Source organism: Castanea sativa, chromosome 2, assembly GCF_040712315.1.
Source record: "Castanea sativa cultivar Marrone di Chiusa Pesio chromosome 2, ASM4071231v1".
NCBI classification, from domain to species: Eukaryota; Viridiplantae; Streptophyta; class Magnoliopsida; order Fagales; family Fagaceae; genus Castanea; species Castanea sativa.
This window is the reverse complement of record NC_134014.1, coordinates 25,489,750-25,516,210: the sequence shown is the minus strand read 5'-3', so window position 1 is coordinate 25,516,210 and position 26,461 is coordinate 25,489,750. Positions and strand designations below refer to the sequence as shown.

The window sequence follows — 26,461 nt, the reverse complement described above, 5'->3', positions numbered from 1 at the left end:
CATTGATTAACAATCTATTATAGGAAATTTTTTACACCAATTCTAAAAAAAATGAAAAAAAAAACTGTCAAAATATTAATTACTTTTTTTTTTCTTTTCCTGTAAAAACTTTCTTTAAATGAATTATTAACCAATACTCTAAAAGTATTCATTAGCATTTCCCAAACTCATAATCTCACTTCCAAAAATAGCTAAATATTAACTTAAACTTGATTAATGTATATTAACCCAAACTAAATTCAAACAAGATTCATAAGAGAGAGGATTTGTGATGGGGAATCAAAACACTAAAATGTTTCAACCTAAAACAAAGCTACAAGAAAGAACACGAAATTCACTGCAAATGTGGCAAAAAACAATAGTAAATCCACCTCAAAAAATAAGAAATTGAATATATATATATATATATATATATAGAGAGAGAGAGAGAGAGAGAGAGAGAGAGATCACCTTTTTTGTTGTAGAAATATCATGGAATTAAAGTGAGAGAGGTGAAAAAGGAAGTAATAAAATAAATATAAAAACAATGGAGATAAAAGAGTAAAAAGAAATGGAGATAAAGAGTTGGATAAAGAGTAACGGCAAGTCGAAGAATCATAGGGAAGAAGAGTTAAGAAAGTGAGAACCTCCATTATTATATACTGTAAAAATTTTAATATTTCTTTATATTTGATTTACAAAAAAAAAAAAAATGTTAGGAAAAAGGAGTAATGTGGCTAAGGGTCATCAAATCCAACTCGGTATTATTGGCGCCTGTGGATAGCCCAGTAAAGCAGGCCACGGGTAGATTTTTCTACCCATAGATGCCCACTGGGTTAGTCCAACTTTTTAACTCAGAATTGATAACTTAATGATTTGGGTGGGGCATGAGGTTAAACTTAAAACATAAGAAAGTAATTTTAGGGGCATTGGGCCCAGTAATTTACCTAGGATGGCCCAACAAAGTCTTTTGGGCTAGAAACCCAAATCCGAAGACATCAAAAAGATCTTGGAGTATCTCAATGTATCTCATAAAGAAATGCCAAGTAAAGATATGATAAACAAATGACCAATTACGTCCGAGGAGAAGATGTGTCCTCGGATTGTTAAGCCGAGGACATAGGAAGAGAAGTTTAGTGTCCCCAGGTTATGTTATGAAGAATCCTACGACTACGGGAATACACAGTACACGTGGAGGACAATAGAGAGAGCGGTGGAATATCTAAGGTAAAGCTGCTACCACCGCCCATACATTAAAAGCTCTGTAAATTGATACGCTAACTGCATAGATGGAAGGATGGGACCTGAACATGGAGTTTGGAACTTGGTCCCTAACCCCAGCGGGCTTTAGGGAAGAATTGATGGGGCAAGTATCCGAAATCAGTATTGTAACCATGAGGTGGAAGATGATGAAGAGAAGAAAAAGAAGTATAAATGAAGGGGAAGACATACGAGGAAAGGGGAGGCTTTTTCAGTAAGAAAAATGACCAATAGTATATGATAATCAATATTTGTATCTAAACTTGAGGAAATACTATTAGAAACTATCCTCGGATTTCGTCCGAGGAGGAATTCTCAGTCTTACTCTTGCAAACAACTCTTTATTTTGTCCCATTGGGCCCAAAGCCCGTTCTTTTCCTTATTATCTAAACCATCCTTGAAATCTAGATTACAAACCCATCCTCTACAAATTTATTGTAAAAAAAAGGTCTTTCAAGCCCATTTCCTTCTAGTCATAGTTTGGGAATTTGAATTGTGTCCCTACAATTGGCGCCGTCTATGGGAATTTAGTCTTTAGGGAAGTTTAGAACATCATGGTAGGATCGGGACCACAACGCAGGGCGAAGTCCGTAGGCTCCCAGCATGAGGATCACTCCTTGCATCCTGATCAGGGAGAGAACCGGGAAGGTAGTGTACATACTACGCACACCATCAGAAGTGCGAGCCATTCACAAGGAGGAAGTAGAGTCCCTTATGAGAGGAATGCCAGGGCCATGCAGAAGGAGATTGACGGCCTAAAAAGAAAATTGCGTCACGAAAAGCGAAGGCGCACTCCTTCGGTGTCTGACCCCTCTTCGGAGGGATCCGAGGATGACAATTACGGGCAGAGATCCAAGACTCCCCCAGGTGAATCTTTTTCTTCCAGGGAATACAATCTGCATGGGAGGCGTGGCAGAGACTACTCCTCTAGGGGCTTGGGAAACGACACAATGGGTAGGGCGTTGCACCAAATCTCCAGGTCACCATTCACGTGCAGGTTGGAGGAAGGGAGGTTACCTCGGCGTTTCACACAACCGGCCTTCACTATTTACAATGGTCGAACGGATCCTGTAGAGCACGTGAGCCATTTCAGCCAGAGAATGGCAGTGCATTCCAAAAATGAGACCTTGATATGCAAGATCTTCCCCTCTAGCCTGGGGCCCGTGGCCATGAGATGGTTTGACGGCTTGAAGGCAGGCTCCATTAGTTCTTTCAAAGAGCTCACTAGAGCATTTGGTTCTCACTTTGTCACATGCAGCAGAGTTCCTCGGCCATTGGATTCTTTATTATCCATGGCCATGAGGGAAGGGGAAACCCTGAGAACGTATTCGGACAGGTATTGGGAAATGTTCAACGAGATTGACGGAGACTTCGATGATGTAGCAATAAGGACCTTCAAGGTCGGCCTACCGACGAAGCATGACTTGAGGAAGTCCCTGACAAAGAAGCCTGTCAGAAGCGTGCGTCAACTGATGGATCGCATCGACGAGTATAAAAGGGTTGAGGAAGATCAGCAGCAGGGAAAAGGCAAAGCGAAGGTTATCCCACAAGAAAGGAGGGATTTCAGGTCGGACAGATACAACAACAATAGGCCTGCAAGGGATTTTTCTAGGCAGGCTGGTCACATACCCCCACAAGTGGTCAACACCATCTTCAGAGAGGCAGTGCAGCAGCTATTGGAAAAAATAAGGCATGAGCCTTACTTCAAATGGCCAAGTAAAATGGCAGGGGACCCTTTGAGTCGTAACCAAAATCTCCATTGCCATTATCACCAGGAGAGGGGTCATACCACCGAGGATTGTCGCACTTTGTGGAATCATTTGGAACAATTGGTTAAAGAGGGAAAGCTGAAGCAGTTCCTGTACCAGCCTAATGGGCGAGGAAGCCAACCAGGAGTGGCAAACCACGACGGCCCTTCGTCGAGACCTCTTCTAGGTATAATCAATGTGATTTTTGCGGCACCTGGAAGGACTGGCTCAGCTCCTTTCAGGGTAATGTCTGTGGCTCGAACATTGGCCGAAGAGTCGCGGGATCAACCAAAGAGAATTAAGGCGAGCATCCTACCAGTTCTAAGTTTCTCTGAAGAGGACAAGATGGGGACTATCCAGCCTCATGATGATGCCTTGGTGGTAACCTTAAGAATATGGGACTATGATGTAAAGAGGGTAATGGTTGATCAAGGCAGTGGCGCAGATATTATGTACCCTGACCTATTTAGAGGCTTGAAATTAAGAGTTGAAGATCTTACGGCATATGACTCACCCTTGATAAGCTTCGAAGGAAGAGCTGTCGTTCCAAAGGGACAAATTAGACTGCCTGTGCAATCAGGCTCGGAGGTGGTAGACGTAGATTTCATCGTGGTCGATGCTTATTCTCCCTATACGGCTGTTGTAGCGAGACCTTGGCTACATGCGTTAGGGGCTGTTTCCTTAACCTTGCATGTCAAAGTTAAATTTCATTCTGGAGACCAGGTGGTGGAGTTACTTGGGAGTCAATATGTGGCTCGATAGTGTGTCACGGCTGCAATACTGCGTCGACCAGAGCCAGAGTCCTCGGCCTCGGTTGACGAAGAAGCATAGCAATCAAAGTCTCTTGCCGCAGCCAAGATAGATGAAGTGGCATGTGAAGAATTGGAGAAAATTCTCATAGACAATGACCCTGAGAAGTTCTTTCAGGTTGGAGTTCAATTGCCACAGGAAGAGATGACGGAGCTGATTTTATTTTTAAAGAAAAATATGGATGTATTTGCTTGGAATGCGTATGAAGCCCCTGGGGTTAATCCGAGCTTCATATGTCATCATTTAAAGGTCAATCCAGCTGTGGTACCGAGGAGGCAACCACCTCGGAGGTCCTCCAAAGAACATTCCGAAGCCGTAAAAGAGGAAGTGCTCAAACTCAAAAAAGCAGGTGCTATCAAAGAAGTGTTTTATCCTGAATGGTTAGCCCATACGGTGGTGGTGAAAAAGAAGAATGGGAAGTGGAGAGTTTGTGTGGACTTCACAGATTTAAACAAGGCTTGCCCGAAGGACTCATTCCCAATGCCTCAGATTGATCAATTGGTTGACACTACTGTTGGACATCCTCGAATGAGTTTTCTTGATGCTTTCTAGGGTTATCACCAGATACCTTTGGCCGTTGAGGACCAGGAGAAGACTGCATTCGTCACTCCCACGGGAAATTATCATTATAAGGTAATGCCCTTTAGTTTGAAAAACGCAGGGGCTACCTACCAAAGGATGATGACGAGAATGTTTGAGGCACAGCTAGGAAAAACTATTGAGGTATACGTGGACGATATGGTAGTAAAGAGTAAGGAAGTTTTGGCGCATCTGAAAGATCTGGGCAACACTTTTCAAAAGCTAAGAGAGTATAAGTTGCAGCTAAATGCCTCTAAATGCTCTTTTGGTGTGGGATCGGGCAAGTTTCTAGGTTATATGGTGACTCACCGGGGAATTGAAGTGAATCCTGCTCAGGTTAAGGCGATAAACAACTTACACCCACCTCGGAATCCTAAAGAAGTGCAGAGGCTAACAGGTATGACCGCTGCTCTCAACCGATTTATATCTCGGTCCGCGGACAGATGCAGACCTTTCTTTCAATTGTTGAATAAATGGAAGGGCTTTGAATGGACCGAGGAGTGCACGGTGGCTTTCCAACAGCTTAAAGAATATCTCTCGCAACCGCCCGTTATGTCTCGACCAGAAGTTGATGAAATTCTGTTTGCATATATTGTAGTGGCAAACCATGCAGTTAGTTTGGTTCTTATCCGAGATGATAATAACATCCAGAGACCGGTTTATTATGTAAGCAAGTCTCTGCATGAGGCCGAGCTGAGTTATTTGCCACTGGGGAAAGCTATCTTGGCGGTGGTCCATGCTACACGAAGACTTCCCCATTACTTCCAATCTCATACGGTTTTTGTCCTTACACAACTCCCTCTTAAATCGATTCTGCGAAGTGCGGATTATATGGGAAGAATTGCCAAATGGGGAACTGTCTTAGGAGCTTTTGACATCAAATATATGCCTCGCACCTCTATAAAGGGGCAGGTCATCGCGGATCTTGTGGCAAAATTTGCTGAGCCTTCGTTAGAAGACTATAATAAAGGATCAGGCATGGGTAAAAAATTAGTAGGCATGATTTCATGCAAAGAGCCTCCATTATGGAAAGTGCATGTTGATGGAGCAGCAAATCAAAGGGGATTTGGTATAGGGCTAGTTTTGATGTCTCCGGAGGGAATTATTTTTGAGAAATCTTTGAGATCGGGATTCTCGGCCACCAACAACGAAGCAGAGTATGAGGCCGTCCTCGCAGGGATGAACATGGTTCATAGAATGGAAGGGAAGACGGTGCAAATGTTCTCAGATTCACTATTGGTGGTAGGCCAAGTAGAAGGGAAGCTAGAAGCAAGAGATTCCAGAATGCAAGGATACCTAACCAAGGTCAAGTGTATGCAATCTAAATTTACGTCTTTTTCACTATTACATGTATCCAGATGTGGCAATACCCATGCCGACTCATTAGCCACACTCGCAACGTCCTCGGCACAAAGTCTACCACGAGTTATCCTTGTTGAAGATCTGTTGAAACCCGTAGGGATGGTTGGTAACTCCACTCAAACTCTTCAAATTAGGACGGGGCCTAGTTGGATGGATCAGATAATAACATTTCTCAGAAATGACATCCTGCCCGGAGAAAAGGCTGAAGCAGACAAAGTTCGCAGAAAGGCCACTCGTTTCTGGTTATCCGAGGACCAGAAATTGTACAAACGCTCCTTTTCGGGACCATATTTGTTATGTATGCACCCCGAGGCAACGGAGCTACTTTTGGAAGAGTTACACGAAGGGATTTGCGGAAGTCACACAGGGGGAAGGTCTTTAACTCACAGAGCCCTTACTCAGGGCTATTGGTGGCCAAATATGCAGAGGGAGGTGCAGGATTATGCGAAGAAGTGTGACCAATGTCAAAGATTCGCTCCAAATATACATCAACCAGGAGGAGTCCTTAATCCTCTATCTAGCCCTTGGCCTTTTGCTCAATGGGGCTTAGACATTGTTGGACCCTTCCCCAAAGCAACAGGAAACAGGCGATGGCTCCTCGTCGGAACGGATTACTTCACCAAATGGGTTGAAGCCGAACCATTATCAAATATCAGAGACATGGAAGCAAAAAAGTTTGTATGGAAAAATATCGTTACCAGGTTCGGCATCCCTCATACTCTCATTTCAGATAATGGTTTACAATTTGATAGCAAAGCCTTTCGGAAATACTGCTGTGATCTGGGCATCACGAATAGATATTCCACTCCGGCTTATCCGCAAGGAAATGGGCAAGCCGAGGCTGTCAACAAGGTAATAGTGAGTGGACTCAAAAAGAGGTTGGGGGACGCTAAGGGGAGGTGGGTAGAAGAACTGCCACATGTCTTATGGACGTATCGGACTACACCACGAAGATCCACAGGTGAAACACCCTTCTCCATGACTTATGGAGCCGAGGCAGTAATACCTTTAGAAACTAGGTTCCCAACCCTGAAGAAGAGCTCTTTCGTTCCAGATAGCAATGATGATCTACTGAGGAGAAATTTGGACTTAGTTGAGGAACGACGGGAGAACGCCATGGTTTAACTAGCTTATTATCAACATAAGCTAAAAAAGGGGTATGATTCTCATGTAAAGCTTCGACATCTTGGACCTGGCGACTTGGTATTAAGAAAAGTTTTGGGCACAACGAAGAACCCTGCTTGGGGAAAATTGGGGCCCAATTGGGAAGGACCGTATCGTATTACTTTGATCGCAGGAATAGGGGCGTACAATCTGGAAGATTTGGACGAACGTGTTGTACAACGTCCCTGGAATGTAAATAATCTACGAAGGTACTATTATTAAATAAAAGGCACTTCGGCCGTTTTTTGTTAAAACTACATTACGTTCAATGTCTTCGTTCAGTTAAGTATCAAACTGAAACTTGGTGTGCCTGGATCCTCGGACCACATACCTCGTCTAAATTGATATTCTTTACCAAGTGTTAAACAGAACCTAAGTTACGTCTGGTCCTCGGATCATCTACTTTGGGAAAATTAACATTTCAACTGTTTCATTTAAGTATCAAACTGAAGCTTGGTGTGCCTGGATCCTCGGACCACATACCTCGTCTAAATTGATATTCTTTACTAAGTGTTAAACAGAACCTAAGTTACGTCTGGTCCTTGGATCATCTACTTTGGGAAAATTAACATTTCAACTGTTTCATTTAAGTATCAAACTGAAGTTTGGTGTACCTGGATCCTCGGACCACATACCTCGTCTAAATTGATATTCTTTACCAAGTGTTAAACAGAACCTAAGTTACATCTGGTCCTCGGATCATGTACTTGGGGAGAATTAACATTTCTTTTCTTTTTGTCAAAACATCAAATCTTTGCATACCTAAGTCAAAAGACCATATGCCTTATTTCATATATTTGACATAGTTCAACTAGAGGTCCAAAATGAAGAATCAATTACTTAATGCATCACTTAATGTAGTTCTTGGCATATTAAGCCTGCTTGGAGTATCAATTTCAATTCAGGTTATGACTTTAACTTTATTAAAGAGCAAAAAGATGGTACTTTTTGAGTGATATGATCAAAACAAAACAAAAAGTGAGAGCCATCTAACAAGGAAAGTAGCATTCGTGCTTATATTAGATTCCAATAGTACTTTTGCAATTACAAATAAAAAATTAAAAAAAAAATTACACTTAGAAATAAAATGAAATAAAAAAAGGGAAGAAGAAGGCAACAGCAAGAAGCAGTCACTGTTTCAGCTTAATCTTCAGAGGGCCTTTGGGGTCTTGAGGAGATGGAAGCTGAACCGAGGACTCAACGGCAATTCCTTTGCCTTTGGGATCATCCATCAAAGTTATTGGATTAGCTTGATCACCCAGCTCATCCTTTGAAGATTCCTGAAGGTCACTTAAAGGCTGTATGTCCTCTAGTGCCTTTTCTTGTGCTGGATCAACTTGTTTAAGAGCTTCTTCAGGAAGAGCTAAGTCTTCAGCCAAATCACCTCCCTTATCCTCAGATGATCCCTGGGCAGCTTCGTGGGCAGTTTCAGGAATGGTAGAAGCTCGAATTGCAAGAGGATAGTAGACATTCTCTACTTTCCAAAGAGTGGAAGAGGCGTCAACCCCAGCTTGGGAAAGTGCCTCATTCCACACTTGGAGGCAGTAATGCCTACACACCTCGGGAACCTGAGCCTTGAAGGTTTCCGTTATCTCCTTAACACCTATATCGTAACCTTCCTGTTCAGCTCGGTCCCTTGAGATCTCGGCCTCTTCTCTTGCTTTTTCAGCTCTTTCCTTCTCCTCAAGGGCTTCCTCTTTGCCCTTAATGGCCTCCTCTTTGATCCTCTCAGACTCGTTTAGGTCTTTCTTGAGGTCCTCAATTAGCCTTCGTGCTGCAGAGAGGTTGTCGTCGGCTTGGCGGAGCATTAGTCTCTAGTCCTCGGCATGTTTAGTTGTTGTTTTCAGGTCAGCCTCTAAACCTGCCTTTTCACTCTCTGCCTTAACCAACTTGGCCGAGACCTCCTGCAGCTTCTTCTTCTGAAGGTCCGAAATCTTCTGGGCGGTTTCACGCCTTGACTCCTCGGCCCTCAAAGATTTATAGGAGCTGATGGCAATCTCTTCTGCCCTATGGGCAGATTGAACGGTCTGTGAACGAAAATACAAGACTTATACATACATGTAAAAAACAACAAAATATAGCAAGAGTTTAGAGGAAAAAACAAACCATTGCCAGCTCCTTCTTCAAAATCATAAAAACGTTATGGTCCCTTTTCTTTCTAAGCTCACCCATGTCCTCAGGGAGCAAAAGCGCCTACTCCAATGCATCTGCGATGCATGCAGCTATCCCCTCATCGGAGTTTCTGATGGACGCGTCCACGGTGATAGCCTGGTCATCCATGGACATGTCAGGGAGCCATAAAGGGGCGCGCACGGCCATCTATTGTTCGATTCTTTTCTCCGACCTGGTCTGCACGGCCTGAGCCTGCTTACCACCCCTTTCAATCTCGGGCTCCTTGGGAAGAGAGCCCTTTCCTGCCTCTACCACTTCCTTTCCTTTTGGTTGATCCATTTTTCTCTTAAGGTCAGCTGTGTTGGTGCGTTGGGTTTGGGAAGGAGGGGGTGGAGGAGGGAGCCTAGTTTCAGGGCCTTTGTCAGCACCCTTTTCTTGAGTCCAAGGGCGCACCTCTTTAGGAGGTTCTTGGGCTCTAAGGCCTTTATCAGCGCCCTCAAGGACATCTTTTAGGCTGGGCTTAATCTTACGTTGAATACCCATGTTGTCAGGCTCTTGAGTAGTAGCTTGCGAGACTTGTGTGGAGGTGCCGAGGATGGGAATTGAATCTTCAGGAGAGTGGGGTTGATTAAAAACTTCAAACTCGTCCTCAGAATCGGATACCTCAACTGCTTCTTCTTCTTCTTCTTCCTTTACGGTAGTATGGGAAGACGCAGCTTCACCGGGGACTGATTGTGTGGGGAAAAGGACTATGGGAATCCCAACTGGAACAAGTTATGGTGGTTGGATTGGTTGGGTGACCAAAGTACCTTGAGGAATAGAAGTCCCCTCCGGTAGCAGGAAACCTTCAACGGCAACGCTAATCCGAGGAAGGCGAGGGTCGTGGGCTTTGATCACGCACTTCGGCGCTTGAAAGGCTTTGGATATCGGATTGTAGCTGAGGATCAGATGAGCCACTCGGAGTTGGCCGTCTGTATGCACGAAAACCTCAGCTTGAAGGATCCTGTCCAACCGTCCGAAATCGACAAGATTAGAATGACGATCCGCTGCGTGTGGATCTGTAGAGTTATCCAAATAAAAGAGGGTAAGAACAAGTAAAAAGACAAAAAATAATAGTATGTATATAATAGTATAATGGTTTTAAGGGTTCTCTATAGAAGCCAAAAAACTTCACCTGGAGTCCCTTCCCTTGTCGGATAGTGGAGGCCGTCGTGCCAATTTCCTAATGCGATCAGGAAGTCGTTTTTTAGGCCCTTATTAGATTCAGGCAGACACTAGATTAGCCTAACTTTTGGGTATCTAGATTTTAGGTAATATTCGTCTTTTTTGCTTAGGTAATGGAGGTTATAAACCCAGTTCACATCGTGGTGAGTGAGCCCTAGGTTCATCTTCTCATTTAAAGCATCTACGGAACCTAGGATCCTAAAGACATTTGGGGCGCACTAGGTAGGAGCTAATCTAAAAGCCCTAAGATAGTCTCTAGTCACGGTTCCCATGGGGATTTTCATTCCCCCTTCAATGAACGCAATCATCGGAATTGCAGCCTCCCCCGTTTTTCTTTTTACATAATATTCCTCCTCATTACAGTACCTAATAGATACGTCCGAGGGGATTCTGTATTTAACCTTGAACTGCTCTATTTTTTCGTTTGAATCCACCAGGGACGCGAATCTACCCATCTTTGAAAAAAGGGGGTGTGAGGAAAACTAAAAAAGAACTACGCCGAGGATGAAAGACACAGAGAAAAAAAAAATTGGGAGGGAAAGAAACAAAAGAAACAAAGAGCTAATAAGGAGGGGAGAGAGTATTGAAGAACTTACTTTAAAAAAGAAGAAGACACGGTCACCTCGGACAGTGCATTTGATAAAAGGAGAAGGTACGGGAAGATGGCAAGTATGGCAGGTACGTTACAAGGTTACTGTAGTGTGAAGAGATTTTGAAGGAATTTAGTACTTATATATCAAAAGGAGTTATGAGGCGGGCAAATTCCCGCCTCAACACAGGAATCGCTCTCAACCGTTGGATATGTGTCACATCTTTGAAACATGGGGGACATAGAGGCGCCAGTAATTAATTCGTGGGCGTTTCGCATACCGAAGTATCGGGAACACGCGACGGGTAATTCAAAAGTTATTTCCCCGTCAGCAATGTTGCCAAAATTCTGCAGGGTAAAAAAGTATTTTTAGTCGAGATCCTATTTTTTCCTCCCGAGGTGAAGAAATAAAGAATCTCGAGGAGCTATTGTAGGGGCATTGGGCCCAGTAATTTACCTAGGATGGCCCAACGAAGTCTTTTGGGCTAGAAACCCAAATCCGAAGACATCAAAAAGATCTTGGAGTATCTCAATGTATCTCATAAAGAAATGCCAAGTAAAGATATGATAAACAAATGACCAATTACGTCCGAGGAGAAGATGTGTCCTCGGATTGTTAAGCCGAGGACATAGGAAGAGAAGTTTAGTGTCCCCGGGTTATGTTATAAAGAATCCTACAACTACGGGAATACACAGTACACATGGAGGACAATAGAGAGAGCGGTGGAATATCTAAGGTAAAGCTGCTACCACCGCCCATACATTAAAGCTCTGTAAATTGATACGCTGACTGCATAGATGGAAGGATGGGACCTGAACATGGAGTTTGGAACTTGGTCCCTAACCCCAGCGGGCTTTAGGGAAGAATTGATAGGACAAGTATCCGAAATCAGTATTGTAACTATGAGGTGGAAGATGATGAAGAGAAGAAAAAGAAGTATAAATGAAGGGGAAGACATACGAGGAAAGGGGAGGCTTTTTCAGTAAGAAAAAGGACCAATAGTATATGATAATCAATATTTGTATCTAAACTTGAGGAAATACTATTAGAAACTATCCTCGGATTTCGTCCGAGGAGGAATTCTCAGTCTTACTCTTGCAAACAACTCTTTATTTTGTCCTATTGGGCCCAAAGCCCGTTCTTTTCCTTATTATCTAAACCATCCTTGAAATTTAGATTACAAACCCATCCTCTACAAATTTATTGTAAAAAAAAGGCCTTTCAAGCCCATTTCCTTCCAGTCATAGTTTGGAAATTTGAATTGTGTCCCTACAGTAATCATTTAAGACCACACACCTATTATTAGGATAATTAAAGTGATTGTGTTAAATTATGCTTTCTAAATATACATCTTTCTAGTTGCCTGGCAACTTTGAATTTTTTATAAATATATATACACACACATAAATAAATAAATATTGGACATTTTGTTTAATTAAAAGATAGGAAAAAATATTTAAAACCTTAATAAAATTAATTTAATTCGTTTTGACTACAAACACATTAATTAAGTTTTGAGTTCTTTCATCTTTCTTTAAAACAAATAATTCAATTCTTACCTTCAAAACACACACACAAACAACAAATGAGCTAAAGGAAAGCCCACTAGAAAAGTTCATGGGTAGTTCATTTAGCCCAACCCAATTGCTCAACTCACTAAAGACATAATGGACGGTGCCATTGGCTAGGATTTTCCTTCCAACTTGACCTAATTTGACCCGTTGGCTGGTCAATGGCCCACTAGGCCCCTAGGCCAAATAAAAATAGGGTGGGTCGTCTGGCCGGACTCATGAACGACACTTAGATGTGGTTGATGACTTGACGCAACAGCAATTCTACAAAAATAAATATAACAATTTCATTATTATATATATGATTGTAATCTAATACCAAACTTTTTGTTGCCATATACATAGGCGTAGAAATATATATAGTTATTTAATCCCAAAATAAATATTTTTTAAAATTTTAATGCATATTATAGGAAATTCAAACATAAAAAATTCACCAAATTAAGTTGAAGAAGATCCTCCATCCCATTACATGACAATTTTTAATGTGCAATAAATCACACAACTCATTAAATCATTTAACATGTAAACTTACTTTATACTTTTTACATAACTACTTTTCAAAATATCTCACATCAAATCATCTATTTTATACTACATTTCATTAGAATATTATTTCTTTATCAATTTTTTATTTTTAATCCAAATCATATCTATCTCTTCCTTAACCAATCTTCCACACCCAACTACCCCCTCTAGCAAGCTTGAAGCCAAAAAAGTAGAAAACCCAGTCAAAACAACTATGATTTTGAAACTCGGACCATTCAAAGAACCGAAAAAAGTGAGAAATTCAAGGTTTTTGAGTCAAATCATGATGTGTCACTTAGTTTTTTAATAAATTTAATTCATAAGTTGCTATGTATAATTATTTTCCATAACTTATCAACAAAAAGCCTATGGCCCAATGGTTGACACTCAGGACATGCAAATTAGCCTAGGGAGTGCACATTTATAGATGAACTGATGTTGGTATTTTTTTTTTTTTTTAGCTTAAATATGTAAATTTGACACATTTTTTTCTATTATACACCCGCTAGTCTTTTGAGAATGTGTTCCTTATATAGAAAGAATTTTAGAGAGGGAGTAGAGAAACTTGTATCATTAATCACATATGAAGAGTTATATGATTTGCGAGGTTTTTATTCTAGTGCCTATTCACGACACTTAATAAGAAAAGCTATTTTGTAACTAATCATATAGGCAAGTCTTGCTCTTCCACTTTAATCGTATCTATTAATTTACATGTACCCAAGGGTCATGCTAGTAAGTTGGACTAGACTTGACTTGGATTCATTACACAACATCGAAATTCAGTCAAATACAAGCCATACAACCACGAAGAATTTCCCCCTTTTTTTTTAATAATTTGATAATAAAATGCGGGGGTTAGGAGGGGATTTGAACCTTAAACGTTTCCGTGGAAAACAATATAATGTGTTAGTTAAGTTACAAAGCTCTTAGTATGAAGAATTTTTACTTAAACCTTCTATATGACTGACATTTAAAATATTTGAAGAATAAATATCTTTAAACAATCTCAAAGCCTTCAGAATCACTCCCAGAAGCTGTCAAATTAAACCACTTCTAATTAACAGCCGCGAGAGGAAGTAATTTTCTCCATTCTTGACATGAAAACAATACCAAATGTTTCATTTTTCAATTTAAGAGTCATCAAAATTTCAGAGGTTGCTTAAGCATTCACTGAGCTTTCAATATGCTAGGTATTTCCTAAACCTATTTTTAATTTCAAGTTGATTATATATTTCTTTTCAGATTGGATGGCTTCCTGAACTCTGCAAGTGTCCTGCTACCCTACATATCAATAAAAGGTGTCTTTTACTCATCGTGATTGTCACACAACCTATGTCAATGTCAAATGTAAACCAAACTATTAGTGTAACAGATAGAGAAGGTAGTTTCCAACTAAAAAAAAGGCATTTCCCACATTCAAAAGATCTGCTTCAAGAATATACAGACCACTGATGATACAGTTAACAGAGGCTGGAACATGGGGATCAACTAGACAAATACTAAAAGGTTTCCATTTCAATAAGGAAATGTCCTACAATTCATCCAATATTAGCCATCATCCATTCTACATCTTGCCGCATGTTACCCTCCAAGGGCAACAAATCTCCATTGCCAAAAAAGGTCCTTGGTCTCTTCTTCAAGACTGCAGCCTGTGAACCCATACCCATTGGAGAAACTGGGCTTCCAGTTGATGTCAAGCAGCTTTCAACAGAGCAGTCACCAATGCGAGCTGGCAGGTTGGAAGCGTTACTGTTCTCTAAGGCTGCAGCGATGTCACACAATGAGGGCACTTTTATGGTTTCGAGGGGAGCCAATCCTTGACATTCATTGGAAACCTTAATTGCCAGTTCAGAGAGCTCTTCTCTAGCAGCTTCAAGCCCAGCAGTTGCAGCAGCCTGGTCGTTCAGGGCTTTACAAGCCTTCTCAAGTATTGACTGCAGGTATTTGCCTTGAGCTTCAATCCGGAGTTGTAGACGGCGCTGCACCTGCTTTAAAGAAAACCATCGACTAATACTTTGTTCTGGGCTAGCAAATATTTAGGCATTGGCCCTTATGTGAAGGTTCCCACATGGATAAATGTCATATGTCATACTAGATTAGTAAACACACAGTATTTTTAAAGAAACTGGTTTGATAGAGCACACAAGAATATCATAGACAACCATGCACATACAATTTTTGAGGGACTTTCCCATAATGACTCCTAATTTGGTGGGTCCTATCCCAAAGAAGAAAGTAAACCTTACCAGACAGATCCCTCATTCTTAGAGACAACCCTGCACGTGCTTAGGCCATACTTGTGGACTTGCCTATAAATACCCTTACTCTTATGTAAAAAGCGTCCTTTTTACATCCATTTACATGGCACTCTCAGTTGCACATAAGACAGATCTCCATGTTCGTTTCCTCTCTCCTATTCTCACCTATCAACCAACCACAGCCGCTTTGTCCTCCATGGCATGGCCCTTCCAGATTTTTTATGCATACACGTGCTTCTTAAAAGAAATTATAACTTAGCAATACCCAAACAAACCAAATAAAGGTATGAACAACTATAGCAAATTAACAGCCAAACATATCTTTTAGGTTAAGGTTGCATTCATTCAGTAAGTTTCATTTTCCTCCTCTTATAACAAGCCATATGCAAATGTCTTCAATTATAATGTAACTTTATTAAAGGTAAAGTTGTCAAAGCCTAAAGAATTCAAAAAAGAAATGATTAAATTTCCAAATAAGTGGTTTGTTGCTTTTTGACATCAATCATGGCTCGTGCATACCTGCGGGTAACCAATTGAGTGCATGCTCAAAGTGGTTCATGCTAATCTAAAAGCTTAATAAGCTGCACTTTAGTAGCCAACCAGACACGAAAAGGAAAACTAACCTCGAGCTGCTCATGCAGTCTTCGTTGGACTTCCATTTGTACTCGCAATGCCTCAGTAACTTGATAACCACTGTTTAAAAAATGAAAATGCAGTCTCAATTGAATTCCACTAACAAGTTCTGGCCAAAATTAGGGAAAGATGACTTACTCATTCAGATCTTGTGCCATCATTCTTGATGATGGTGATGATGAACCAGTGTCCTGACTCTCTGCAATGCATGAAGCTGCAACCCCAAATGCATGACTATTTATCAACAAGAATTTCAAAAGCTACCACCAGTATCATCTGCCATTTCCACCATCTGCTGTGGAAAATTCTAATTTGCTTCCATTTTCCAACAAATTGCCCCCCCCCCAGTCTCTCTCTCTCTCTCTCTCTCTCTCTCTCATTAAATCAATTAAAAAGGGTGAACAATTTAGAGTAAGAAGAACTAGATTTTTTCAGAACCTCTCCTGAGACATGCATATAATTTTATCCCTAAAAACATGCACGGTGAAAATGACCAAAAAATGTAAATGAAGAAGACAACTCATAAGACATTAGCGTCCGTTTGGCTCCAAATTAAAAAGCCAGCTTATCTTACGATTCAGTTTATTTTTGCTACTATTCATGGCTCCACTGCACTTTTTGTTACTATTTATAGTCCCACCATACTATTTCAACTAACTTTTACCCTAGTCTACAAAACTTTCAACAAAAAAATTTCAGTTTCAGCTAAATAAGCGGATCCCAAACAGTTATCCCAAACAACATTTTCACAATTATCTTAAACATCCTGTGACGATTGACCTTCCTATTTCCCTAATAGAATATAAAAATAAAAATAAAAAGTAGAGATTTAAGATAAATACCATCCTTAGAGGTTTCAGTCGACTCCTTGCAAGATTGCTTCCCCAAGCGATACTTCTGCAAGAATAGGACATTAAGAACAGGAAAAGCTGTGAGTACACTAACAAATTATTGCATGTTATGGTGCAGGAAAAGACCCAGAGGTGATCAAAGTCAAAATACAGTATTAGTGTAGAATCATGTGCTCAAAATTTTTGGTACCCCCTAAGTCTCAAACATGATCATCTCTCTCCCCTTCCTTTTTTGGATCATCATGCCCGTTTAAAAGGCATAAACAAGTGGAAGACCAGGCTCAATTAGAAGAGATTATAATAACAACAAACCTGAAGATGTGATTTCAAGTGATAAAGAGTGAGCCCTTTAACTCCCATTGTTCTCATAATAGTCTTAGGTGTTGCTTCTGCAGTGAACATCAACATGGCACCAGAGAGTGCAATTAAAATTTATCAAGAACTTCAAAATCTAAAAGAAGAAACTAGCTGTCATATGGCATACAGTTATGACCAAACAAATGCAGATGTGATAAGCTGGGCACAATAAGCCTAGGTCCAAATTGAGCAACAAAAACCATAAGCCTGAACAAATGGTCATAAACTAAGTGTTGACATATTGTTATTACTAGTATTTCTAAGTGATCTTAATACAGGATTGGTGTTAGGAACCCATGGGTAGAACTCACCATTGAAAACTGGCTTATAAGGGGAGGGTACCCAAGAGCTTATAAACACATGTTTAAGCTTTACACTTAAGCAATGAGGGACACTAGGGATCATAACATACCACCACGCTCCACAACCGACGTCCATGACAGCTCACTCTAGCAACACTGACTTGATGGTAGTCCTTTCTCTTTTGATGGCTCCACTCACCTATCAGTTATTTTAATCTAGCCTCTAGATCGCCCCTTCCAGGATCCAACCACAAAGCCGCAACTCATTTAATTCCATACTCAATAAGTTACGTTTGATTACTCAATGTGGTGGTTGGCTCTGATACCAAATGTTAGGAACTCATGGGTAGGACTCACCCTTGAAAACTAGCTTGCAAGGGGAGGGTGCTCAAGAGCTTATAAACGCATGTTTAAGCTTACACTTAGCAATGTGGGACACTAGGATCATAACAATTTGATTGGGAGATAATGTCCCACTTTCCAAATTAGACAATAATCAAGCTTAATTTTATTTCCAGCATAAGATTGAGAGCAGCCTCAGTCAAGCCACAACACAACATTTAGAAGATAATGATTATGTATTGCCTGACAGAACAGTTTGACATAAGTCAGTGAGTTACCCATGCACATTTACACTACACTTTGAAGGATGCAAAAGTTTTGGAGTCTACAATACAAATTTCCATTGAACTCAAGAGTCAAACTAGAAAAGCATATTCAGGAATAGCATCAGGAAACAACCACAAAATCCTAGGTTCCGTGAGTTGATACAGCTACATCAATCCTGGAAGCAAGGATGTGGTGGTGGTTTCAGGCCACAATCAGGAATAGATAAAATCCAGGAGTCTGTTCACTTCAGCTAAAGTCTGATCAATAGTATCGGGTTTAGTTAACAACTAGGCTACCCATTCATTTGAAATTAGGAACATTTTACTCCGAAATCAAAGGCTAATAGGGTTCTCTTAAACATTGACTATAAAATTGGTGTTAAATTATGTTCTTGCGGTGCATCTAACATATCAGTCCATCTTACTAGTGCAACCATACAGTTTGTTTTGAAAACGGTCACACCATGTTAGACATGTCCACATCTTAGAACATGGTAGTGGTACCTTCATGGTTTTGCCAGAGAGCTGAGGCCTGAGAGTCCCATAAAATCTGAGAATCCTTTCAAAAAATATCATATCTTGTCATTTGATCCATCACACTTCAGGGAATATCGTCTTCAATCTTCCCTCCCTATTGATGACTGTGTAAATAACTATAATAATCAATTGATCCTCTTTGAACAATTAGTACTGACTTATTCCCTCTTAATTCATTTCTTTTTAGTTTTTCTTGCAATCTCTGATTTTACAAAGACTCTCTTTCATTTCTCAATGGGGAAAGATAAAGAAAAGAAAAGAAAATATCAGGTCTTTCCTACATATAACTGAGCAGGGAAGACAATAAAATAAAATATATTTAGAAAAGGCAAGTAGTCAACTTGGGAGTGTATCACAGAGGCAGTAGTGCCACTAGTGGTACGTGGTGACTATGTAAGCAACAATAGTCATCATGGCAAAGTGGTGCAGTGGCTCCCACATTGAAGCAGCATGGTGATGGTGATCATGGCAGAAGTACACTGTGGCTCTAGCCAATCCAAATGGTGGGACTGGCACTGGAAAGAATAGGAGAGTAGTGGTGATGCATTAGTGCAAGGTAGTGCCAAAGACAAAGGAGTGAAGCTTTTCCAAACTACTAAGAGTTCCTAAAACTTTGAAAAGTGAAAATGAAAATACAAGGGCCCATTATTTAGCCAAGAAAAGTTATAACTTAAAAGTGATAAGGAATATGATGATGAGGATTAGATATGAAGTGAAGGCTAGTGAATTACAAATTGGCCAGGTTTTGCTATTGTCCTTTGTTCGTGGTTGGGGAAACTATGTTAATCAATGAGACAATCATGATTTCAGTTTTCTTTTTATCTGTATTCACTTATTAATGTTCTTAGTTTGTTAATGACGACAACAGATAGCAAACATCGCCCTGAGCTCTAGCTTGAACGACACCTCCTCCCGTTGTAAAAGTACAGCAATGGATTTGGTCATGGGTTCAAGAACCACTCGGCACGTGGGTAATTCCCAATTTTAAAAAAAAAAAAAAAAAAAAAAATTTGTTGTTTTATTCAAAACTATACAATACAAATCACATTATTAGGTTGCAGTCAGACACTAGAATTTGAGCATAAATCTATCACCATTGAACCATCACATATTAGCAGACTTCGTATATTATTTCAAAAAAAAAAGCCCGGCAGTTTCTTTAGTTTGTCTTAAAGCTAGTACACTAAAATTATTGAACTAAATGGTTCCAACACACAATGTGTAGGTAACTGGATAATTAGGATTAGATATCGTACCAAAAATTTTAAAAAAAAATTGTGAAGAGTAGCTTTATTATTGACGCATAAATATAGTCATTATGTAAAAAAAGATGTACTGCAAGTAACGATAGGCAGTTCCGGTAGAGAGAGAATGGTATAATAACTGAAACGAATCAGCATGCGGTAGCCATAAAATTCATGAGGTACATGCTGCATTACAACACAACCCATAGTGATGATAATAATGACATGACGGACTATATATTATATATGCAGCCAAACTTGAAACATAGCCAAACAAAATGTACTTATAATTTTCATAAAAAGAAAAATGGAACTAATAACACAACTCAGGCCTGCCAAGAAAGTATTTCACATCTATCTTTCTAGTGTTTTTTTTTTTTTTTTTTCACAAAATTTGATTTGATGTGTTAAATTGTGATTACCGCAACATCATTTTCACGAGAGACCATTGCTGACATCATTTTTATCTGACAAAGAATATCACCACTGTACCCACAACCAAAAATAAGATACACCCCCAATGAAGAAGCACACAAAACCCAACATTTGTAATTGTAGCTCAAAAGGGGCATAGAAAGCATGAACAAAAATTATAAACAAGAAACAAAAGTAGGAGTAGGAGTAGGAGTAGAATTTATAGTAACAGTAATAGTAATAGTGTATACGCACTGTCAGGGCCGCCGAGCTGGGTCACAGCGTCGACGAACCTCTCGTGGAGCTCCGCAGTCCAACGCAGTCGGGGCTTTGGATCCGAAGTGAGAACCAAGCAAGCATCACCCGGTAGGTTCGTCCCGTCCAGGGATCCCTGCGCATCCAGTGGGAGCGAGTGAATGGCCGAATACATTTCTCCCTGGAAAAAGGAAAACAATCAAACCCGCTCGTTACTTTTTTTTTTTCCCCCTTCTCGGGAAAGATCCGGATTGGGAGAAAATGGGTACCTGGGTTCGGGGCTCGGAGCCCCGAATTTTTTGTCAGAGAGAGACAGAGAGAGAAAGAGAGTAAAGATAATACAATACAGCAGTGTCTCTGTGTCTGCGTCTGTGACAGTGAGAGGGAGAGTGAGAATGAGAGTACATAACACAAGGAGTGAATTTATTAAGCTAGGAAGTAGGAAGGAAGGGCATGCATTGTAGAGGTTGGACAGCGATGTCTTGTTGGGTCTCTGTCTCTTCTTCTTTCTTTCTCTTTCTCTCTCTACATTTTTCTCTCTGTCTCTGTCTGTCTGTCTGTGTGGCCTGTGGGAGAGTGTGACTGTACGAAGCTACTTCTATAAAAGAGGCTAATCAGATTTGGCAACGTGTTATCCTGTTGGCAAGTCTTAGTTTTCTTTTTCTTTTTATTATTCTTCTAAATTCAAAATGATATATTAAATAAAATTTCATTAAAAAATAAATACAAATTAAAGATGACAAAAACAAAAGTTCAAAATATTAAATAAAATTAAAATAACTTAAAATTAAAATAATAGGAGTATGTGATATCTTACATTAAGAGGTATATACTACTCCATCTCCATGTGGCTCATATGCATGTTGAGTATTTCCATGTGGATCATATATCGTTGAAGAGGAGTATTGTATTGTATGTATCATCTTTACCTAATCTTAATGGTTGGTATAATAAGATATAATCTAAAAACTAAATTAACAAACTATAGATCAACCATTAAGAATAGGTAAGTATGGTACATACAAACAGACAAATGTACGTCCCATAAAATTCTTCATCATTTACGTAATACAAAATATTTTATGTTTATTAATTACTATTAGAAATATTGTTTTTTGAGCTCCCATAATTTTCAAGCTATCTTTAATATTTTATAATTTGAGTAAAATATCCCATCAGATTTTCTGATCAAATTACTAGGTAATATTATTCCCAAAAAAAAAAAAAAAAACTCAACCTTAATCTAATTTTCCACAACTTCTCTACCAACGACCACAAACACCAAGCTATTGAGAGCCAATTGCCACCATATAATCATTAACCGTGACGTCTTTGCCAATTAATGCTTTGGTCAACTAATGACATAGGGCTTTACCTCCAACAATTTTTTAACGGACCCAATCCAATTCTCTTCTCAGCCTATCGCTTTCTCCATCATTTACCCTTCCTTATTTCTCTTTGGATTCATCGAGTATTTCATCAAATTGGTCTTTCTTTTTGTGATGCTTTGCTATTGTTTCACGTTTAAAGCCTACTACTAGTTGTGGGGTTGTTTTGAGGTAAATGAGTTACTTTAAAAAAAAAAAAAAAAAATCAGATATACATGCACCCAATTAGTTTTGAACCTACGACATCACCCTCTACTTATAACTTATAAGAAGAGGATGTGCCAGTTATACAATAGTTCACTAGTAGGTGGCTAAGTTACAAATTGCGATGGCAATGACAATGGGTGGCCATGTGTTGTGTTTAGTGAGTGGAAAAACAATATATGAGATAGTATATGTCCAATTTTTTAAACCTGAGGGCGTAGCAAGCCTGGGTCATGAAGGTTGTATATTGGTGTGTAATTATGATAACACTAATTTCCACAATGTTGTGATGGTGGGTTTCAAGTCTCATGACATTAACAGTCATATATTTAGGGTAGCAAATGCATTGACGTGATTTTAGAAGCAATAAGTTTAGAGAAAAAAAATTAATTAAAAAAAACTGCTAACTTGGCCTATTAATTAATTTATAATCAAAGTGGTGTTAGTTATTGACCTAAGTGAAAAGTGATGTTACTCTAATAACAATAGGTTATGTTAAAACTTGTGATTTTTTTTTTTTAAATGTTGTTTCTAACATTACTCCTGAGGATATGAGGGTTCTTGAGTCTTATGTATTGATTTGGGTATCATCACGAGGGTAGCAATGCATTGGGTCAAGGTGGAATTGAGAAGCGGATTACATTGAAATAAAAAAGGATAGGTAGAATTTCTTTCGAATTTATCCTCAAAATTTTGGAACTAGTTCAATATATTCCTTTTTATTACAATTACTAACTAAATTTTCGTTATCTTTTTAAATGACATAATTTTGTATTTTCTTTCCCATTTTACCCCTAACTCCTTTTTTGTTTTCTCCATGTCATTTTGCTTCTAGTTGCTCCTCCTTTCCCCTTCACCGCCATTGCCCTCTTCTTTCTTTCTCACTGCCATTTTTTCCTTCTTCTACAACTCTCCCTTTCTTATCTCTCCTAACATTCAAAATTTAAAAATCCTCTAATTTTGTATAAAAAAAAAATCTAAAATCCTTCCTAGCCCTTTCTACTTAAAAGAACCCAATAAGAAACAAATCAACAAGATCAATCAAAACTATAAATCTAAGCAAAATATAATAAAAAATGCATATCACGTCACCAACAAAGAAAACCCAATTATAATTACAAAGAGATCATCAACCCTTATTCTTGCTTGCTCATTATGGCTTCTAGCCCCTCTTCCTTCTGCTATTGCCACCATCACTCTTCTCTAATCCTCATTGACCATTTCAACTTAAAACTTAAAAGAGCCCAATTAGAAGCAACCCAATTCACCACACAATCAACAACTAGGTCTTGCATATCAAGATTGATAAAAATATAAATCTCAGCCAAACCATAATAAACTCAAACATATTATATTGCCAACAACCAATTACAAGAAAATCCAACTATAGTTACAAAGTGATTATTAACTCTTCATAAGTCTTGCTTGCCATTGTTTCTCTCCCATCTTCTGCCATTGTTACCATTGAATTTTTTTAAAATAACACAATTTTAGGAACAATTTTGTTAGTTAACAGGTTTTCTAAACATATTAGCAAACTAATATCTTGAGTCTCTTAGACTCAAGTTCTATGTGTTGACAGAGCTGAGGTGGACTTAAAATCCACGTGGAACTCGAGTTCCTTTCTTGTTCTTTGGCCCAAATGTTTTTTCCTTTTCTTCCTTGGTTCTTCATTCTCTAGACCAGCTAGACCCAAATCAATCAAAAGTAAACTCCAAGAACAAACCCACAAAGACACACAACAAAAGAAGAAGAAGAATGAGAAAAGAAAGAAGAAGAAGAATACGAAACAAACCCATAAACACCCACCAGACCCAAATAAAAAACAACCCCAGGAATAAACCCAAAAAGACTTACAGCAAAAGAAGAAGAAGAAGAAGAAGAAGAAGAAGAAGAAGAAAGAAGAAGAAGAAGAAGACCCACCTAAGGAACAAACCCACAAACACCCGCAGTAGAAACCACACCCACATTAAGTTTGAGCCGATTTCCCTCGCCCTTCGCCGCCACCGTTGCTTCTCTAGTTTGTTGCTTCATTATCTTCGCTGCCGCAATTGCTTCTCTAGTTTGTTGCTTGAATTGCTTCGTTATTTTTATTTCTTCATTGTTTTTGTTTTTGTCTTCTTTGGTTTGCTTTGTTTATTAGGGAAATTGAGTCTTTAATACTTGAGTTCCACGTGGATAATTTTCCACTTCAGCTCTACCAGCACGAAACTCAAGTTTCTAAGACTCGAGTTGCTACAGTGAACTCGAGACTAAGAGACTCAAGATGCTAGTTTTCTAAATAGTTTGAAAACGTTGCTAACTAACGAAATTGTTAGGAAGATGGTGTTATTTTGCAAAAAAATCTATCACTATCCTTATTCTCTTTCAATAGTTTCAAGGGATTTGAGCTTATGACATCCATTCAATGATGATTTCTCTTTGCCATCATGTCAATACACCAATAGAATTTTTTTTTTTTTGGGGTTTAAGCAGGATTCAATAAAAAAAACACAAAGAAGAAAAAAGGAATTTGATCACAGATCCCTTATTCAATAATAAGAAGCTTTCCTAATTAAACTAACTATAACTTGTTTCTTATCTCATACAGTAATTTATTAGTACATGATAAAGAGATTGAATGTCATAGATGTAACCCAAGATTATATCATTTTATTGTGATCCAATTTCAAGTCATATTGTTCAATTGTAATTTATAAAAAATGGAAAGAATATGTAAATCATAGAAGATGACCCATTATAGATTATTTCCCTAAACCCCTCCCATTATTTGTTAGCTAATGTTAGGACATATGTGATTTGATATTAAGAACATATGTCAACATTTATGTAATTGGCTAATCTTTTGACAAAACACACTTTACTTGTAATTGGGTAGATCTAGGATGTGTTTAATACTTCAAAGAATATTGTTTCAAGTTCAAGTATTGAAGCCATGCAAGTAAAGTGCTGTTCATTAAATCTTGACAGCTAGCATCTATCGACACTTGAAGAGCTGTTCTAGCCCGTGGCTCGACAGCAACTCAACAGATAGGGTATCTGTTGAGGTTTATGAAACTCAAATTTTCGAGTCTATTTTTCATCCAATCTGTGATTTTATGTTTGGGCTTTCTTTTCTCACAACCCTAAACATATATAAGGAATATTTTATGAGCCGTATAAGGTTATGCATTGCCAAGAACACAATTGCACAAGAGCAAATTATAATCAGAGACTTAGTTTGCCCTAGTTCATCTTTCTTGTGAAGAAGCTGCTATATTTGTGCACCGTAGGGTTTTGTAACCAAGGAGCTTCTTGATCATCATCGTATGATGAACTGAAGAACTTTACAGCTAACAATCCTTCTCTAGTTGGTGATTGAAGTCGCGTACTGAGATCCACACAATTGGTTAGTCACGTACTGGGAGTCGTGCAATGCAATGAGAGATTGTCACTACAGAATAAGTCTAATAGGGTATTGGGATAAGGGTTTAACTATAGGTTGGTATAAGGTACTGAGATTCCTTTACTTGTATCCGCTTGTTTTGATAATAGTGGATTTTCGGGAGTGGTGACCTTAAAATCACCCAGTGGGGTTTTTGCCGTGTTGGTTTTTCCCATTCGTAAACAAATCACCGTGTCAATTTATTTTCTATTGCACTTTAGTTTATTGGTAATTTGTTTGTGCTACCACGCGTTTTCATGTTAATTTGATTAATTAATAAACTTGGCTAATTAATCAATTGATTTATCACAAGGGGTCAATACGTTTTTGGCCTATCAAGTGGTATCAGAGCAAGTACACTCCAAATAGGATTTAATCTTTGCTGTGAAGATCCATTGACCCTTGTTTGTCATGGATAGAGGACAGTCTCTTATTGTACCTTATTTATTTGATGGAACTAACTATGCATACTGGAAAGTACGCATGAAAGCTTTCTTGCAGTCCTTAGATAAGAAGGTGTGACAAGTTGTGGAGATAGGTTGGACCAAGTCTAAGGAAGTGCTAGCCGATTGGGATGATGCTAAGATCAAGGTGGCAAACTTCAACAGCAGGGCATTGAATGCGTTATTCAGTGCAATCACTAATGAGGAATTCAAGAAGATATCCTCCACTGAAACTGTTAAGGAAGTATAAACCATTCTCCAGAAAACCTATGAGGGAACCAAGGCTGTCAAGGATTCGAAACTTCAGAGGCTTACTATAAGCTTCGAAGAGATTAAGATGGAGGAGGATGAGTCATTTGATGAGTTCTATGCCAGGCTCAAGGACATAGTAAACTCAGCATTTAATCTTGGGGAAACCATTCCAAAACCCAACATTGTGAGAAAAGTGCTCAGATCACTACCCGAGAAGTTTCATGCAAAGATCATCGCCATTGAGGAATTCAAGGATATTGATAAGATTCCTCTAACAGAACTTGTTGGAAATCTGCAAACCTATGAGTTGAGTTTGACAAGGATCAGGAAATCAAGCAAGAGTAAGAGCATGACATTAAAG

At 39.1% G+C, this 26,461-nt stretch overlaps 1 protein-coding gene across 2 annotated transcripts; it reads right to left on the bottom strand.

Annotated features, from left to right (window-relative positions):
* Positions 1-14,315: 14,315 nt before the first annotated feature.
* LOC142624382 (protein PHR1-LIKE 3-like) lies at positions 14,316-20,950 on the bottom strand. Of its 2 annotated transcripts, XM_075797946.1 has the most exons (7): positions 20,659-20,950; positions 20,390-20,570; positions 16,985-17,061; positions 16,664-16,718; positions 15,960-16,035; positions 15,812-15,881; positions 14,316-14,915 (listed from the first exon to the last, which is right to left on the bottom strand). In XM_075797946.1, exons 2-7 carry the CDS (start codon positions 20,562-20,564, stop codon positions 14,469-14,471), a joined length of 900 nt encoding a protein of 299 aa, XP_075654061.1. In that variant the 5' UTR covers positions 20,565-20,570; positions 20,659-20,950; the 3' UTR covers positions 14,316-14,468. The 2 variants fall into 2 exon arrangements, with proteins under 2 accessions (XP_075654061.1, XP_075654062.1); XM_075797947.1 differs by lacking the exon at positions 20,659-20,950 and having other exon boundaries at positions 20,390-20,647.
* Positions 20,951-26,461: the final 5,511 nt, after the last annotated feature.